Source organism: Lingula anatina, chromosome 5, assembly GCF_051362555.1.
Source record: "Lingula anatina isolate TDL-2025a chromosome 5, LinAna3.0, whole genome shotgun sequence".
In the NCBI taxonomy this organism is placed as follows: domain Eukaryota; kingdom Metazoa; phylum Brachiopoda; class Lingulata; order Lingulida; family Lingulidae; genus Lingula; species Lingula anatina.
The window spans coordinates 10670963-10687258 of record NC_141771.1 but is presented as its reverse complement, the minus strand read 5'-3'; the positions used below and the strand labels follow the sequence as shown (position 1 = coordinate 10687258).

At 37.0% G+C, this 16296-nt stretch overlaps 2 protein-coding genes across 2 annotated transcripts in view; both read right to left on the bottom strand.

The window, feature by feature from the left end:
- Nucleotides 1–16296, bottom strand: part of LOC147761627 (uncharacterized) — a 28148-nt gene that overhangs the window by 3540 nt on the left and 8312 nt on the right. The gene's annotated exons all lie outside the window — the stretch shown is intronic.
- Nucleotides 10117–12299, bottom strand: LOC106165188 (uncharacterized). The gene is made up of 3 exons (XM_013543295.2): nucleotides 11940–12299; nucleotides 11484–11641; nucleotides 10117–10319 (listed from the first exon to the last, which is right to left on the bottom strand). Exons 1-3 carry the CDS (start codon nucleotides 12023–12025, stop codon nucleotides 10123–10125), a joined length of 441 nt encoding a protein of 146 aa, XP_013398749.2. The 5' UTR covers nucleotides 12026–12299; the 3' UTR covers nucleotides 10117–10122.

Sequence of the window (16296 nt, the reverse complement as noted above, 5' to 3'; positions counted from 1 at the left end):
TTCGGGTTGGGGGGAGGGCGGCTTAGCATATAGTAAAACAAATCGTACATCTATGATCATTTGACCAGGGAATTATATCCGATATAATTCCCTGATTCGACATACCGTATGTCACATATTGGATTTAAGTTCTTGACTCACGTCATGGCAGTTTTATTAAAATGTTATCATACGTATACACACGGAGATGTTTCATTCATGTCAAGTTGTAAAAAATATGCTGGAAACATATTGATCTAAAACATTATTGAAAACGTAGCATTTAGCGTAGCATTTAACGTAGCGTAGTAAATTAATTATGAATTGCAAAATCGTTTACGCGAGTCACAGACGGTCCTTCTTCAGTAATTTAAAATGGCTCTTCTGCAAATTCAGAATATATATATATATATATATATATATATATATATATATATATATATATATATATATATATATATATATATAGTTCAGGTCGGTCAGCACGATTTTCTGTGGGCCTATTTTACAAAATATAGTCTATTTTGATAATATTTTTTCTTTATTTCATTGGTACTACACGTTATTTGTTCAGATCTGCATCAATATGGACCACATTAATAGAGTATGAAAAAATTGTCATCATCTTTTTGTTGTTTGGAGTAAGACAGGTGATACATGTATTGATATAGTCGTCATCCTTTAGATCGATATGCACATGTGCAAAATTATTCTAAGCGACCGTTCACATTAAAAATCTATTTTCTAAAAATCTAAAAATCTATTGGCGGTATCTAGTGATCACGGTCTGTGTCCCGAATACCCCGCTGCGTAATTAACTAGCAGAGCGAGCGAGTTACTTCCAAAGCTGTAGTTAATTCTCGCGCTGCCAGTTATTACGCCGCGGGTATTCAGGGCACAGGCTGTGATCACAAGATACCGCCAACAGATTTTTCATGTGAAAGGTCCCTAAAAGTTTGCTACACTGCACTGTTAAAACAGTGTTTAGCATTTAAATACATATAACACACGTTATAGGCACTTATACGCATTTAGAAATATGTGTAAAAGCTAAACACGTGCAGCTTTTCAAGCGTTTCACAGAAGAAAATGCTAGACACGTTGGCAGTGCCACACGTTTAGCTATGTGTTTAGCTTCACCGGCATATAATTTTATAATAAGTCTATCACAAGCTAAGCACATTGGCTAAGCACTTCCCCTGCTAAGCGCGTGAGGCTGCTAAACATATGGAGCTGCTATAGGTGTGGAACTTCTAAACGCGTGGAGCTGCTGAACAACACGTTTAGCTTTTCAAGCTTGTTTGCACAGAAAAAAATGCTTCACGATCCCATGTATACGATTCCATAACAAGATTATTACAAGACTCAACAATTCGGCTTAACACTTTTCCCTGCAACCGTATGGAGCTGTTGGAGGCGTGGAGCAGCCTGCTCGAACGCATTGTGTCCTTCCGTTCATGTGACAATTTGAAATAGTCCTATTAAGTAATAATCCAAATAACAAATAACGTTTTCACGACGTTATCAGCTGGTTACAGGATGGTGATGGTATAGAATAACATTATGGTAACGTTATGGGTGTTTTTTAACTCCATGCAAAATGATGCACCAGCTAACAAAAAGAAAAGTAACGTTATACAGGGTTACCACTTAATATGGAATATTATTTTTTGGCGAGTAAATTTTCTACAAAATATTTAATTTCTATCTAACTATTTTAAATTCAAAGCTGAGGTGTCACTCCATGTGTAGCCAGGTGTGTTACCTAATTACCACACAACTCTCGAAACAATTGATGCATGCAGTTGCATGTTCTGTGGTCAGAAATGTGAGGGGTGGTGTTTTCAGCAATTTCTGCCCGTGTATAAAATCGCATGGGTTTGGCCAATCTTTGGAGTGTATTTAGAAAAGCAACAAAGGGATCGCTCTGAAACTTGACAGGTACCTTAGAAAAGATATGGTTCGACAGCTATGCAACGCAGCCTGCTGTGGGATTCTTGCTGTCAGAGAAAATGGCCAGAAACGGACAGCCATTGCCAGGCAATGCAACATTTATCAGGAACCGTTAGTAAAGTCCTCCAAAGAAATGCTACATCAGGGGCACCTACTCCAATACCTCGACCAGGGTGTCTGCGTATCACATCAAGAAGACAGGATCGCCTTCTCCTTAGAGTGCGCCGTGCTAGTCGTACAAAGACAACCAGTGTCCTCAGAAAAGAGTGGCAGAATGTCATTCAAATGCTCGTTTCAAGGTCCCTCGTGAACAAGAGATTACTGCAAGCCGGCTATTTTGCACGAACACCAGTACTGAAACCACTGTTAACAGCAGTTCATATACAGCGACGTCTGCAATGGGCTGGGGACCACGTGCGTTTGCAGCCAAACCACTGGAATCACGTTGTTTTCGGTGATGAGGCTAGAAATGGATTTTTTAGGGTTGTTGGTCGTATCCGTGTCCACCGACGTGTACGAGAGGCATAACACAATGATTGTGTACTGTCTAGGGTGCAAGCAGGGGGTGGTAACGTCTCTGTTTGGAGAGCATTTCATGTCAGTGCCCAGAACCAGTTGGTTTTTCTAGGAGGCAACCTCATCCAGGATTCCTACAGAGACATTCTACAGCTAACAATGCTTCGATTGGTAAGAGTCATCTTCAGGAATAAATTTGTGTACCAAGACGACTGCGCAACCCCACATCGAGCCCGCAGAATCACTGTTTTTCTTCAAAACCAATGGGTTCGCCAACTGCCCTGGCCTGCAAACTTGCCAGATATGAACCCAATTAAAACACTTTGGGCAAAAGTAACTCACAGAATTAATAGCTATGGTCATCGGTCAGTAAATAGCGATGAACTGCAACAGGCAAATATCACTGCGTGGAATGATATCCCCATCCAAACTCTAAAAAACGTGTCACAGGGTATGCCATGTAGGATGAGGGCACTGCAAGCGGCTGCTGGAGGTCATACCCGCAATTACAGACTTTTCATGATTTACTGTAGTGGTTTCTTTGACTGTGTAACATATCACTGTCCGGAGGCTATAAATTTATTTAATATCTTAGCTTAAAGTTAAAACTGACAACAAACTGTTGATATGGTTTTCTGGGGGTGTCCATTGCTTTTGAATGGCATCTTATGTCAGATTTAATATCATCGACCAAAATATCTCACAACAGAAGACTGGATGTTTTTATCACTCAGTGACATACTTTTTTGATGAATCAAGCCAAATAAAACTTAATCAGCACTCAAAAGTAACAATGATAAAAATATTCCAAAAATATGTGTTTGTGTATGTGTGTGTCTGCGCGCGCGCGCGACTGAAATAGTACAAACCCTTAGAGCCTAAAAGTTTAACGAATACACCCTACATTTGTTAGGCATCAAACGCGTCAAAGCGTGTAACATGCTAAGGAGCTTAATGTGCTTAGGAGCTAAACACGTCGAAAAAATTAGACAAAACAGGCGCTTAGAAATGTGTGTAGGAGCTAAACACTGTTTTTACAGTGTATATTTTAGACAATCCTGTTTATCCTGTCCGACATGTTATCAAAATAAGTGTTTCTTTTTATTTTCAGGTTTCACCATAGCGTACTATAAAATTGTGTACTATAGCATAGCTTATTATAATATAGCGTGCATAAACAATAAAGGTTAAACTTTGATGCCAGACTGTGCTTTTATTGTTTCGGCATAACGGCAGTAACAGTATTGGCTAAGATTCTATAGCGTAATAATTCTTTCAATCGAGCGGCATAATTTTCGAGCTTATTTCCTTCCTTTTCATCATTTCTCAATATTAATGGAAAAAGGACGCTTTTTTATTTCCACAATATAAAAAGATAGTTACAGTTTATAATATAATATCTTTATGAATTGATTTTATCTATTTACTGGAGAAGACAAGAAGAGAAGAAGAGAGGAACATAAAGGAATGAAGGAGAAGGGCGGTTTTTGTTAGCTCCCATGATAAAGTAAATTTAATAATTGATCAACTACACATAACTAGATATATTTCAACGTCGCTGATAGTACAAAATATCACGCACAGAGACGCATGAGCAAAAATTTCAAACACTTTATTCTTTCTATGCCGAATTTGCCAATAAAGCATGATATAGAAATCGGACAATTCTATCAATTGCAATATACCCTGTAGTTCGGAGGCGAAAGTCTGTTCTGAAAAAGAAGAAATGGTATATATTAGCCTGATACATGTGTTGTGTAGATCGTGAGACAAAATGCGACTGAGAAGAATAAGAAACAAAAGGGACTGAGCTCCTCTTCTACTTACCCTAAGTCCGTCATTGACATATAACTAACTGTACACTTACCACATATACATAGGCGACCAACGCAATACTTTTAAACGCAATAATTTTAAAAAATCAGAATTAGCAGTTATACAACTTTCGCTTTAAATATATATTAAATCATGCAAAGCGAATTTTGTTGTTTAATCATGTGCTGCAGATTACTGTCCGTACTGTCCGTAGCCTATAAAGTGTTATATACATAATATACATCGGGTTTTGATAGTTTTGCTCAGTGATCTATATTATGCATTTTATGTCTTTATTTACTACAAGTACTTTGAATAACCCTTAAAATACGTGTATCTGTTCTGTGCTAAGTATACTAAGTATGCTACTGTGGGAACATGTCTCTTTTATGAGGATCTTACTTTTTACCTGAATGTTTTGCGCACTTACCTTTCGCGGAAGGCTTCTGGATCTAACCAAGAAGATTCACATTGCAAACGGCGTTCCAGCTGTAAAAGCTTCCCTTCTTCAAGCCGCTGATTGCCGATCCTGGAGCACATTTCTGGGTCAATGCGCGGCCGTTGGTGCAGAAGACGAGGGTGTTAGATGATGCAGCGTAAACGCCGTCTGGACCACAGGCACCTACATGTAGAAATATTAGGATTTAGATGTGAAGCGTGGCGTTCTTGCAATGCATGATATACCTTGGTTAATTCTCGTTTATGAATTCCTGCATTCAATCTATGCCTATTAGTGTGAAGGCGTACAACAAGAAAACATATGCCAAATGCTGAAAATAACTTAAAACAATAATAACTCTTCCTTTGAGATTCAAAATTCCGCAAGAAATACATTGTAAACAACGCATGGAAATATATTCTATTGCATTTTACCACTTAAACGGCTGTTAATGTAGTAAAACTAAAATCTGTGCTTGTCTTTCTTCACGGTCAAGGCATCCGTTGCCAACGACGTCACGCGGACTCTCGCGTTTATTCGAGACCAAAATAACATATGGCGCCAAACGCGTTGATCTAAACCGCAGACGTAAGTTGAGAGTTTTTGTACAGTGCGTCGGATAAAGAAAAGCCCTGAATTGAACACATTGTAGATATAAATGCATTTTGAGCAATAAGACAAATATATCTTATGAATCTTATATTATTGTTATATAGTGTTGTTGTTGTCTGCTTTTCCCGCAGTTTTAAGTAGGTCACCAGAAAATATCGCCCGATATCGCGTGACTTTGCAATGTCAGAGAGGGCTCAGTCAGTTAAAATCTCTAAAGAGAGGGCTCCGTCAGTTAAAATCTCTTAAGAGAGGGCTCCGTCAGTTAAAATCTCTTAAGAGATTTTAACAAAAAACCTGGTCCGTTCTATGGTCAAAGGTTATGGGATATTAATCTTAAGAGATTTTAACAAAAAACCAAACGTTTAGGAAAAAAAATCCTGGACTGACTTTGAATGCAGGAATGGGGGTCGTTGACCATTGGTAAGCACGGGAAAATTGCCGTTTACTCCAGGAAAATCCAATTTTTGGCCAAAACGAAGAGTTATTTTGACTTTAAGAAATGTTTAAAGGGATAATAACTCTTCGTTTTGGACAAAGAATTAATTTTCCTGGAGTAAACAACAATTTTCCCATACTAATCAATGGGTAATGAATCCATTTTTACATTCAAAGTTAGTCCTTGGTTTTTTAGTAAAAAAATGTTTTTTTTTTGTTATAATGTCATAAGGGCTTTAACTGAGTATAGCCATCAATGGAGGTCACGTGGTCTAAAGACAAGCTCAGATATCAGAATAATAGATATAGCTGCTGTTTTTGTGGTAAAACAGAATATATTATATTTCTATGATTTGTTCACAATGTTTTTATTGTGAAATATAGATCTCATACAAAGAGTTATTGTCCCTTTAACCTGTAGCAGACGCCACAAGAAGCTCAAACAAAAGTGTAGGTAAAATATTTGTAGTATTATGTTCTGAACGCAAATATGGTGTTGTTTACCTTTATAAGCTCCATAGTAACGGTAACGATATCCATAACGACCATGGAGTATGGAAAACGGCGGTACCCATATCTGTAACCATAGCGATAGTAACCTGGGTAGTAACCTTTGCGGTAGTAACCTCTTCCGCGGAGGATGTCACTATAAAGAAATATAAGTTGCAACCAGAATTTTAAGGCAAACGGGATCGAGCTGTGTTTGGGTGTAGAATATCAGATGAAAAATCAAACCAAACCGGTATGATAAGCCTCCCAAAAAAGATAAAAAAGATGTTTGCCGTTGCCGCACGTGTTACTTGACATCTTGAGCTCCACTCCTTTTTTTTCTGGGGGGTGGGGGGGTGGGGGTGGTGGGTGGAGGGAGGGGCAAGGTGGTGTCAGACAGTGCAGCCTTAACAGTCGAAGACCGGCAAAGGCCTGCATGTCGGACAGATATTTCATCGTGACCTCTGGGCCCTTGACGACGAACTACTCCCAGTACTGAACTAAAAGTATTTTTTGTCCAAGGCATGTACCTGCCAAATTGTCGGACGGCAGCTGGCTATATGACTTTAGTAAAACATTAACGGTCTTCATCAATTTGTCGTGTTACAGTGGATGCAATAGACACAGCGGTTGCTTTTAATAGCTTTAACAGCCCCCTTGCCGGCTTAGTTAAAACAAGACCCAATCCACCTTGAGCAGGGGCGGATCCACAGATATTTTCTGACAGTCTTCCAACTTATCTTTGTTGATCTATCCTCCTTTTTTTTGACTGCCTTACGACAGAAGAAAATTAGATCAGTGTAAACTTGAAAATGGGCCCGTCTTCTGGAAGACCCAGATGACGACCTCAAGCCACCCCTGTTGATTTTCATAAACCTGTGCAATATAACTCTGGAACTTTGTTTACCTTTGTTAGAATATCATTTAGTCTCTTAAACTCTATTCAATATCAATTCAGCATTATCAATGATTGAAAATATCGGTGTCTACACATGTTCTTTTTGTCTGTCCTTTCCACGTCCTCCCCTTGTTATCTATGAAATTCTAGATAGTGAAGTACAAATACATGGAACAGCCAATTACATGTACTAACTTACCATGTAAACTAGCTATTTTAGACACGTGTTACTTGATGGTATTCTCCGTGCTTTTGCGTTTTATTTTAAATTAGAAAAACAAGCTTTTCTATTAGTAAGTGGTGTCGGGATAGTTTGAGCTTGTTAGATTGTTTGACCTTGTTAGAATTCCTTTGATATCGGGGAAACTAATTTTTTTCTCTATGAACAGCTGGCAAAAGGTGGGAAAAAAAACGGTGCTGTCGGAAATTTAAAAAAAAGTTGAAGTCGCAGGCACTCAAAGTTGAAATCAAAGGTCGTAAGTGCCTCCAACGTACATTTCATTTTGGAATTCATTTTTAATTTAATTTTTTTAAAAATTTAACCACAAATCCATTTGCTTTTATACAAGGTTAAAATATGGTATTGTACATAATCAAGAAAAGATTTGCAGCAGTAACAAAAATTGGACACACTAACGTTAACGTTCCAACGCATCTTGATTGGGGGCTGGAAACGAGGCAACTAACTGCAACGGAAATATTGAGCAGCAGACAATAATTTGTAAGAAACTAATAAAAAGTGCTTTACGTGCTACCAAAAGAGATTAAGAAGTGAAAATGATAGTACTTCATATAATACGGACTAAGGTAAAAAAAAAAAAAAAAGCACATTAAACAATCACATTTAACAATGCGTTCATTGATGCACATTTTAACATTTTAATTTTTATTTTAAAAATATATTAAATTATAAAAATATCAAACATACCGTACGTATTCCCTTCGGTCAGAGTAAACCGCGCTAACGTAAGCGACAGCCACGAGGGCAACCAGCAGAAACAAGGCAAACTTCATAGTCCAGGTTTAGATGGACAGGATCAGATAAAAAATCTCCTGATAACCGTTCATGTCAGTGGGTGGCCTTTTTATAGTGTCCGAGTCAAGCCCTTTTTTATTGTGAATAAACAATCACCGTTCATTTGATTCAATAAATAAAATAGCTGAATAAGAGCATTGAGCTAGCAATATATTTTAAAACCTTGGTCAGCTGTATTAAATAATTTTCAAGGTTGAAGTTTTGTTTTATTTACGGTTTATTTCACGGTCATCTTATCGCAAAATATTAATATCCCATAACCTTTGACCATAGAACGGACCACAGCGATATGCAGAGATTTCATGCTTTTAACTTTTGTAATTTCATTTTATGATTTCTTCTCTTCTATTTGTATATTTCCACTTATATGTTTCTTAGAGATATATAACACATGTAGCAACTGGAACCATAGAAAGTGGATAAGAACAGTTGAGAACCCCCCTCCCTAATTCTACTAACCTTAACGTTGTGACGAGATGAGTTATTTATGTGCACCAATGACCATGACGTTGAAGACCAATCTGACAATTACCGCTTTGTTGTTCAATGTACAGTGGCACGCAAATACATAGTTTTTTATGATTGAGCAGAAAATATATTGTAATTACATTGGCTCTATTAACTTTACTGGTGTTTTTACCCGGGCGGAAATTATTGTAACATCAAACGTGCCTTGTAGAATAAAGTACGCCCTACAACGCGACATAGGTCAAAACTGAAACAATGTTTTATAGTGGAGTGGGTCATCTGTGCACTGTGTTTTTTCTTTACATGCTTCTGTTCGTAGATGTGTAACACGAGTTAACGAGATTCTGAAATAATGCTGCGTGTGTTTTGTTTTAGTAATCGCCTGTGACTATTATGCTAGTAAAGCGAGTTCTCTCGCGCACGCCGATGCAATTTGTGTTTTCTCGGTGTGTGTGTAAGAGAGAGAGAGAGAGAGAGAGAGAGAGAGAGAGAGAGAGAGAGAGAGAGAGTTTGTGCCAATTATGCAAGTAAAGCGAGTCTTCGCGCGCACGCAAATGCGTGTGTAAACGCATGTGTGTCTACGTGTGTGTGTCTTTTCTCTGTGTGTGTGTGTATGAGACAGAGAGAGAGAGAGAGAGAGAGAGAGAGAGAGAGAATTTGTTTCAACAAATTTCCACTAATCGTTTGGAAAACATTCATAAGTTCCACAAATAAAGCAAGACTCATTTTAAACAAATTTTTTATTTTGAACGCGACCATAATGCGTTAAATTTGAAAATTCCATGAGAACCGCTTTTCCGGCCGGGAAAGATTTCATCTGAAAAATATATAAGCAAAAGTTTATCCATTAGGCCTTTTGTATTTCATAGAAAGTGCCTTGACTGTAATGCAAGTAATTTTAAACAAATTTACGATGAACGGATATTCAAATATACTTAAAGGGGGGGAATTCGAAGGTAAAAGCTTTGCCTACTATAGATACACTATATGAGTATGGACGAAATTTAGAAACTTAAAATGCATTTGATATGTTCAAGTTTGATAATATTCAGTGTTTTATATATATATATATATATATATATATATATATATATATATATATATATATATTATTTTATACTCATCATATTTGTAGTGCGCTGCTTAAACAGAAAGCAAAGAGATGAAGGTTTAGTGAATATTGTATAATATTATACATCAATCTGAATTCCTCCGACTGTTTTAAAGTGAGTGTTCCTGTGGGCCGTATCTTACCATGTCGCGAATCACCACAGGTATTTTTTATTGTCAAATTCTTTGTATTATGCCCAAGCAGACACTGAGTTTTTTCTCCAGCAAACAAGTTACGGAATTTATACCCATCAACAAAAATTCGTATAGTAACCCAAAAAGACATCTGCCTTGCAACTACCAGTAAAGACACTGTAAGCAATTTAGTAAAAATATTTATAACAAACAAAATTGACTTACCCAGCGGTGAGATTAGCCCCAATTAACAAGGTTGACGTCACAGACGGCCATGGAGTAGTACTTTCCTAGCTGGAGGAGGGTCCATGGAGAATCACTTTTCTTGCTGATGGCAGATCCTGGGGCGCAGTTCTGGACCAGAGCACGACCGTTGGTACAGAAGACAAGAGAGGTGGCGGATCTTGCATACACGCCGTCAGGTCCGCAGCGACCTAAAATTCATAGAGCAGGTGTCATTAATTCAACAATCACGTGGCAGTAACTATCCTCTACCAGGGCGAGTGATAGGATTTTTTTACAGATATTCACAGATATGTCTCTAGCTAGATAGTTAGTCATTTACAGCTGAACTGGGTTTAGCTGAAAATGACCATCTATCTAGCTAGAGACATACCTGTGAATATCTGTAAAAAATCTATCAGTCGCCCTGGTAGTAGAGGGTAACAGCATAAAGTATTTATAAAAAAAACTGAATGTGCACTTCGCCACACACACACACACACACACACACACACACACACACACACTATTTCACAAGTAAATGGATCGTTTTAATTGGAAGACCTTGGTTTAGAGGGACGTTTAAAAAAGTAAGCTTTTTTTAAAAGTCAGATCTGAATTTGGGGCAGGTTTTAATTCTTTTGCACGATTCAAATGTTAACCTTACGTTAAATAGTTCATCTCTATTATTTTTCCGCATTGATAAACTCCTCCAGAAAATCAATATTTATTTTATTGTGTGAGTGAATGAAAAAAAATGCAGTGGTTGGATAGATCTGAAAAGTAAGGAAACAAAGATCACACGACGGAGGGTAAAGAAACCTCATGGTTTCTGGTAAAATACAACCAAGAAAAAACCCTGCGGTTTGGTTTATGCAAAAAAAAAAAAAAAAAAAAAAAAAACGCTGTGTGCTGGGAATTGCAGTAGGAGTTGCAAAGCCACAAACATTTTGATAAGATTCATTAAAATAGCTATAATTTAAAGAAAATAAAATATGCATTAGCCGACCGATGAAGAGATGAATTAAATTCGAGGCAATTTCGAAAAACTAATACAGGTGTAACATAATCGAAAACTACTGTTTGAAAATTGAAATGCTTAGCCCGGAAAAAATGAAAACCTAGTTAATCTAAAAGAGGATGCTGATAATATGCTTGAAGGACAATTCGTAATACAAACGTATAGGCCCCGAATAACAGTTTCACCTGATTTTATTACAGACAAACGCACACAAGGTACAAACCTAATGAACTTGCTGCAGAATTGCTTATATGCAAAAGGTCAGAAGAAGAAGAAGAAAGTTATGGATATTATAATTTCAACTTACAAACTTGCTTGATTGCACCGCAGGTGATGAAAACTTTGTATTACTTACCATGATATTTGCCATGGTAACGGTAACGGTAGGCGCCATGTGGGCGGCCGTAGCCATAGTAACCATATCTATGTCCGTAGCCGTAGCCAGGTCCATAGCCGTATGGTCGTCCATATCCGTATCCACGTCTATATCCATATCCACGGTGGTAGTAATTACTACAAAGAAATTAAACAAGGACATGATATAAAACTAATTGCAGAAACGATATTTTGTCAGAATAATTCTGTTATTGAGAAAAATTAATTGGGTGAATGGTTTTTTCCGAACTTCGTTTTGTTTCGATAACGCTTCCTAATTGTCTTTGATCAAAATTTTTTCCCCCTTAGAAACATTTAAGAGTAACTTTTCTCGAGGAGTTTGCCTCTTATTAAAATTATTTAAAAAAATAAACTGAAAATCCGCTGTTATTCAATCAAACTAAATAAGAAAAAAAAGCAGAAAGTGGCGACATACCGAACGTATTGCCTGCGGTCGGAATAGGCCGAGCTGACATAAGCGACAGCCACAAGGGCAACCAGCAAGAACAAGGCAAACTTCATGATCGAAGAATTCTCGGCTAAGGAGTGCTAAAGGTCCAACAGATAGTTCCTACTTAGGGATTGAGGTCTTTTATAGTCCCCTACCCCCCACAACTAGGGTCACGATGTAACCTTTCGTAAAATAATCGCCATTTGTCTGCCTGTCAAATTGACAGTGCTTTATTGTTCTTCTGAAAATTTGCTTATCAAGAAAAAAAAATCCTTTCATTGATCTTGCGTACATCAGAATCAATTTGCAAAGAAGCTAAAAATGTGCCTCCCTCAGAACATTTTTTTAGTTTTTTAATGATTTGAAAATATATGTACATAAGGTGAAAAGGTTATTCGAACTGTGAACTATTTTACTCTTAATCATACACAGCGCCGGGGAAGGCTATGTTGCATGAGCATACGTATAACACGACAGTGCAGTAATTGTGAACACGACTATCAATCGTGAAATATCGTGCCGCGTTAACGTTATATCCGCGATCACACCAAGACCTGCATTTGAAAAGGAAAATTACAACAAAACAAGTTTTATCCAAAGAAATTTGGGTGGGAAAAAGAGCAAATTAAAATGTTTTTTTCCAGATATTATGATGGAAGCTTATTTGCATAGTATTGTCGACCATGTTGAGGCAATTTTAAACTTCTCACTTCCTACACGAACTTTTGGAAAGTATGCCTGTGAAAGTTTTCACCCTGACACTAAAAGACTTCAACAGTGTGACTGATGCCAAGAAATGTTTAAAATTGTCTCAGCAAGATTTTCAGCAAACATCGTTTAAAATCCTGACTTTCCCAAATACCACTTGAAACTTTAAATATTATTGTCAATCCTTTCTAAGTCACAACTGAAGAACAGCAAATTACTGTGATAGAGATATTTCATACCCGTTTGTGTGTCGATTGGTAACCCTTTGCTATATAGGTTAATAAACTGGCCCCACTACGACTGCGTACTTGTGTATCTCTATAATAATGTATTAAGTTGAAATCTTGTTGATTTTGAAACTTATTTGGTAAAATGACAGAAATAATCTTTTAAGGAACTAAAATTTACCAAATTGGAGAATTTCTTGACTGAATGTTTTCTTGTTATAATTTGGGACTCTTTACTCGCTATTTTTATAAACAATTATAAACTGTCAACAGTGATTCAAAAGTAAGTATATCAGGGCCGTAGCCTGAGCAAAATGCCAGGGGGGGCAGTAAGCGGACACGAGGGGGCGAAGCCCCCGAGGTGGGAGGGGTGGAAATTTTTTCCCACGGTGTGGAAATTTTTAAAAAACTGTATGTATAATACTGCATTCTGGTGCATTTTAACTGTTATTTATTGGTCAATCAGAAGTCAGAAATTGTGGGAGAAGCCTCCGAGGGGGGACACCCCCTCCCACGGTGTGGAAAATTTTTTTAAACTGTATGTATAATACTGCATTCTGGTGCATTTTCACAGAAAATGATACCAACCTTGCAATTTTTTTTTTACCTTTGCGATCATTTTTTTGCACCTCAAATCCCAGGGGGGGCAGCTGCCCCCCCCTGCCCCCCCGGAGGCTACGGCCCTGTATATAATCTACTGTGAGATGTCAAAGGCTGGAATATCACTAATAAAAGAAAGTCCAAAGACAGCTAGAGCGCAGGCATATGCGCAACAATCTCGTCTTTTTATTCGAATCACAGTTTTGTAGTGGGATGGCTGGTTAGCATGCAGGAATCATTTAAGTAAGATTGAAAATAAATGATATTTTGAAAGAAAAGAGGCTAAGCCAGATACTACGACGTCAATTGGTAATTGGACACTCAGACAATGCTACTTTTATTTTAAACAGTTGGGTTTCTATTCGAATCAGAACAGCTATGCAAATAAGGGACATTTATGAGTACATTGACATGTCATTGATTGTAAAATCTAACGATAGGCAAAAGAGCGTGTGTGTAAGTTGATAACGTTGGGCATAAAATTAAGTGACCCCATTATCTCCGAACAGTTCAAGGACAACACGGTATAATGGCCGTCGTCATGATGTAAACAACTGGAAAAATATACCTGACATATCATCAGATGTGCATCGCCTTATTAAACTATAATTCAATAGTAATAAAAACTTCCTCAAATAAGGCCATTATTGACTTGGCCATAAAGATACTAGATCATCAGCGATAATATACGTGGGAATTTGTTCAGTTTGAAATTTTCTTGTATATAAACAGTGAAAAACATCCATGGCGTGCAAAAGAACAATGAAGGATTATTTCGGGTTAGGGGGCTTAGCATATAGTACAGTCTGTCCGCAGATTCTGTGCACACTGGCTGAAGCGACGGCCATTTTCGCACTACTTTCAGCAAAATCGAGTGAAAATGGACGACTTTTGAGCTCTTCGTATTTTCATGTGTATTTTTGTCAGCAGTTGATGTGATTAAACGATTGATATATAAAAAGAAGCGGGAATATCTAAGGATTCGGAATTTTAAGGTTAGTTGTCATAAAAAATAGATTCAGAACGGTAAACTGGAAGATTTATCCACGCGGGTGACTGCAAATGGTGCCCCGTTTCAGGTGTCCGAAATTTTCTATTTAAAGATTTCTATAAGAAGTTTAATTTGTACAAAGTTTTAAAAACTAAATCATGAAAGCTGGTTAAACTGGGTTTCTGGCAGTACATATATATATATGTATATATATATATGCAGAAACTGCAGTGTGCTGTGTGTTGATATGAAACACATGTTGCGTTTGGGTCCCAACTCGTTGGCAAAGTGTTAATTATTCCCGTGAAGTCGGTGTAAAAGTCGGCAAAATCGATTTTTCCGACTTCACCGACTAACAGTAATTATACAGGACTAACAGGAAACGTAAAATATTTTTAAACGATTACATCCTACAGAAAGACGAGATCATAAACTTTCGAATGATATATCACAAGGCAAACGTAATGGACATGTTGTTCGCCATTAGCATTAGGAGTGGCCACGTCCAAGGGCAAGTGATATGTCCAGAAAGGGCTTCAGTGGGTAGAAGTGGCTTCATGACGCCTTTTCAAATCTCACTAATTCCATGCAAAGCAATCTGTTCGTCGTATTTATAATAAAATTAAATATGATTACCATAAAATAATCCAATACATCCAGAGGATGATCGATCACCGGATCCCGCTTCCCTCAGGCCCAACACGATCAACATAAAGCGACATAATTGTAATGTACACTAAAACCGTAATTTTTTTTAGAAAATGTAAACTTGTTATAATATAAGTAATAGTCTATTTCAATATTTTTACAACAAGTTCGAGATTTACCGAGAAAAACGTACGCTTTCGAGTGACTTGCTTAGTGCAACGTGACAGTCCCAGTCTCGACTGACCTACATACTTCGCACTAAAATAGGGATTTCACAAAAAAGGAAGGTTGTACAAAATTTTTATTCTTTTTGGCTCAATTCCAGCATATATAGTTGCATAAATCGTTATAATATCAATAAAGTAAGTTTGTCCATTTTTTCTACAATCATTACATTTTAGGGTACAAAATTCCACGATCTGCTTGAGAAAAATGCGTGTGCTATTTTTAGACATCTGATACAAGGCTTTCGTCGAAATTGAAATGTTCATTTTATATCGTGCGCTTACATCAAGTTCTAAATTTTATTCCTTGAAAGTTTCAAGCGAAATAATGAGTTGTTTACAGAGCTTAATGGATTTACATAACAACTACGGATTTTTGAAAACATGGCGCGAAACACACGTCGCGGACTATTTTGTGCAAGCGTAGGTGTTTTTGTGATGATCACCGCTTACGCATTGATATGCCAGACCTGCGGACAGACTGGTAAAACAATATAATTCCCTGATTCGACATACCGTATGTCACATATTGGATTTAAGATCTTGACTCACGTCACGGCAGTTTTATTAAAATGTTATCATATACACACGGAGATGTTCCATTCATGTCAAGTTGTAAAAATTATGCTGTAAACATTTCAATTTAAAACATTAGTGAAGAAGTAGCATTAAAACTGGGCAATAATTGATGTTTATAGTCAGTTAATTATGAATTGCAAAACCGTTTACGCCAGTCACAGACGGTCCTTCTTCAGTAATTTAAAATGGCTCTTCTGAAAAAAAAAAAAAAAAAAAAAAAAAAAAAAAAAAAATATATATATATATATATATATATATATATATATATATATATATATATATATATATATATATATATATATACAGACTTGACATTTAATATGGAATATTTCAGTTTCGAAGGTATACCTAGGTAAAAATACGTT

Bases quoted from the DNA above. Each gene is read 5' to 3' on its own strand.
- LOC106165188 (XM_013543295.2), bottom strand. From the start codon at position 12,025: ATGAAGTTTGCCTTGTTCTTGCTGGTTGCCCTTGTGGCTGTCGCTTAT. The intron at 11,642-11,939 runs GTATGTCGCCAC...ATTTCTTTGTAG, and splicing joins GACCGCAGGCAATACGTTCG to TAATTACTACCACCGTGGAT. The intron at 10,320-11,483 runs GTAAGTAATACA...TATGAATTTTAG, and splicing joins TTACCATGGCAAATATCATG to GTCGCTGCGGACCTGACGGC.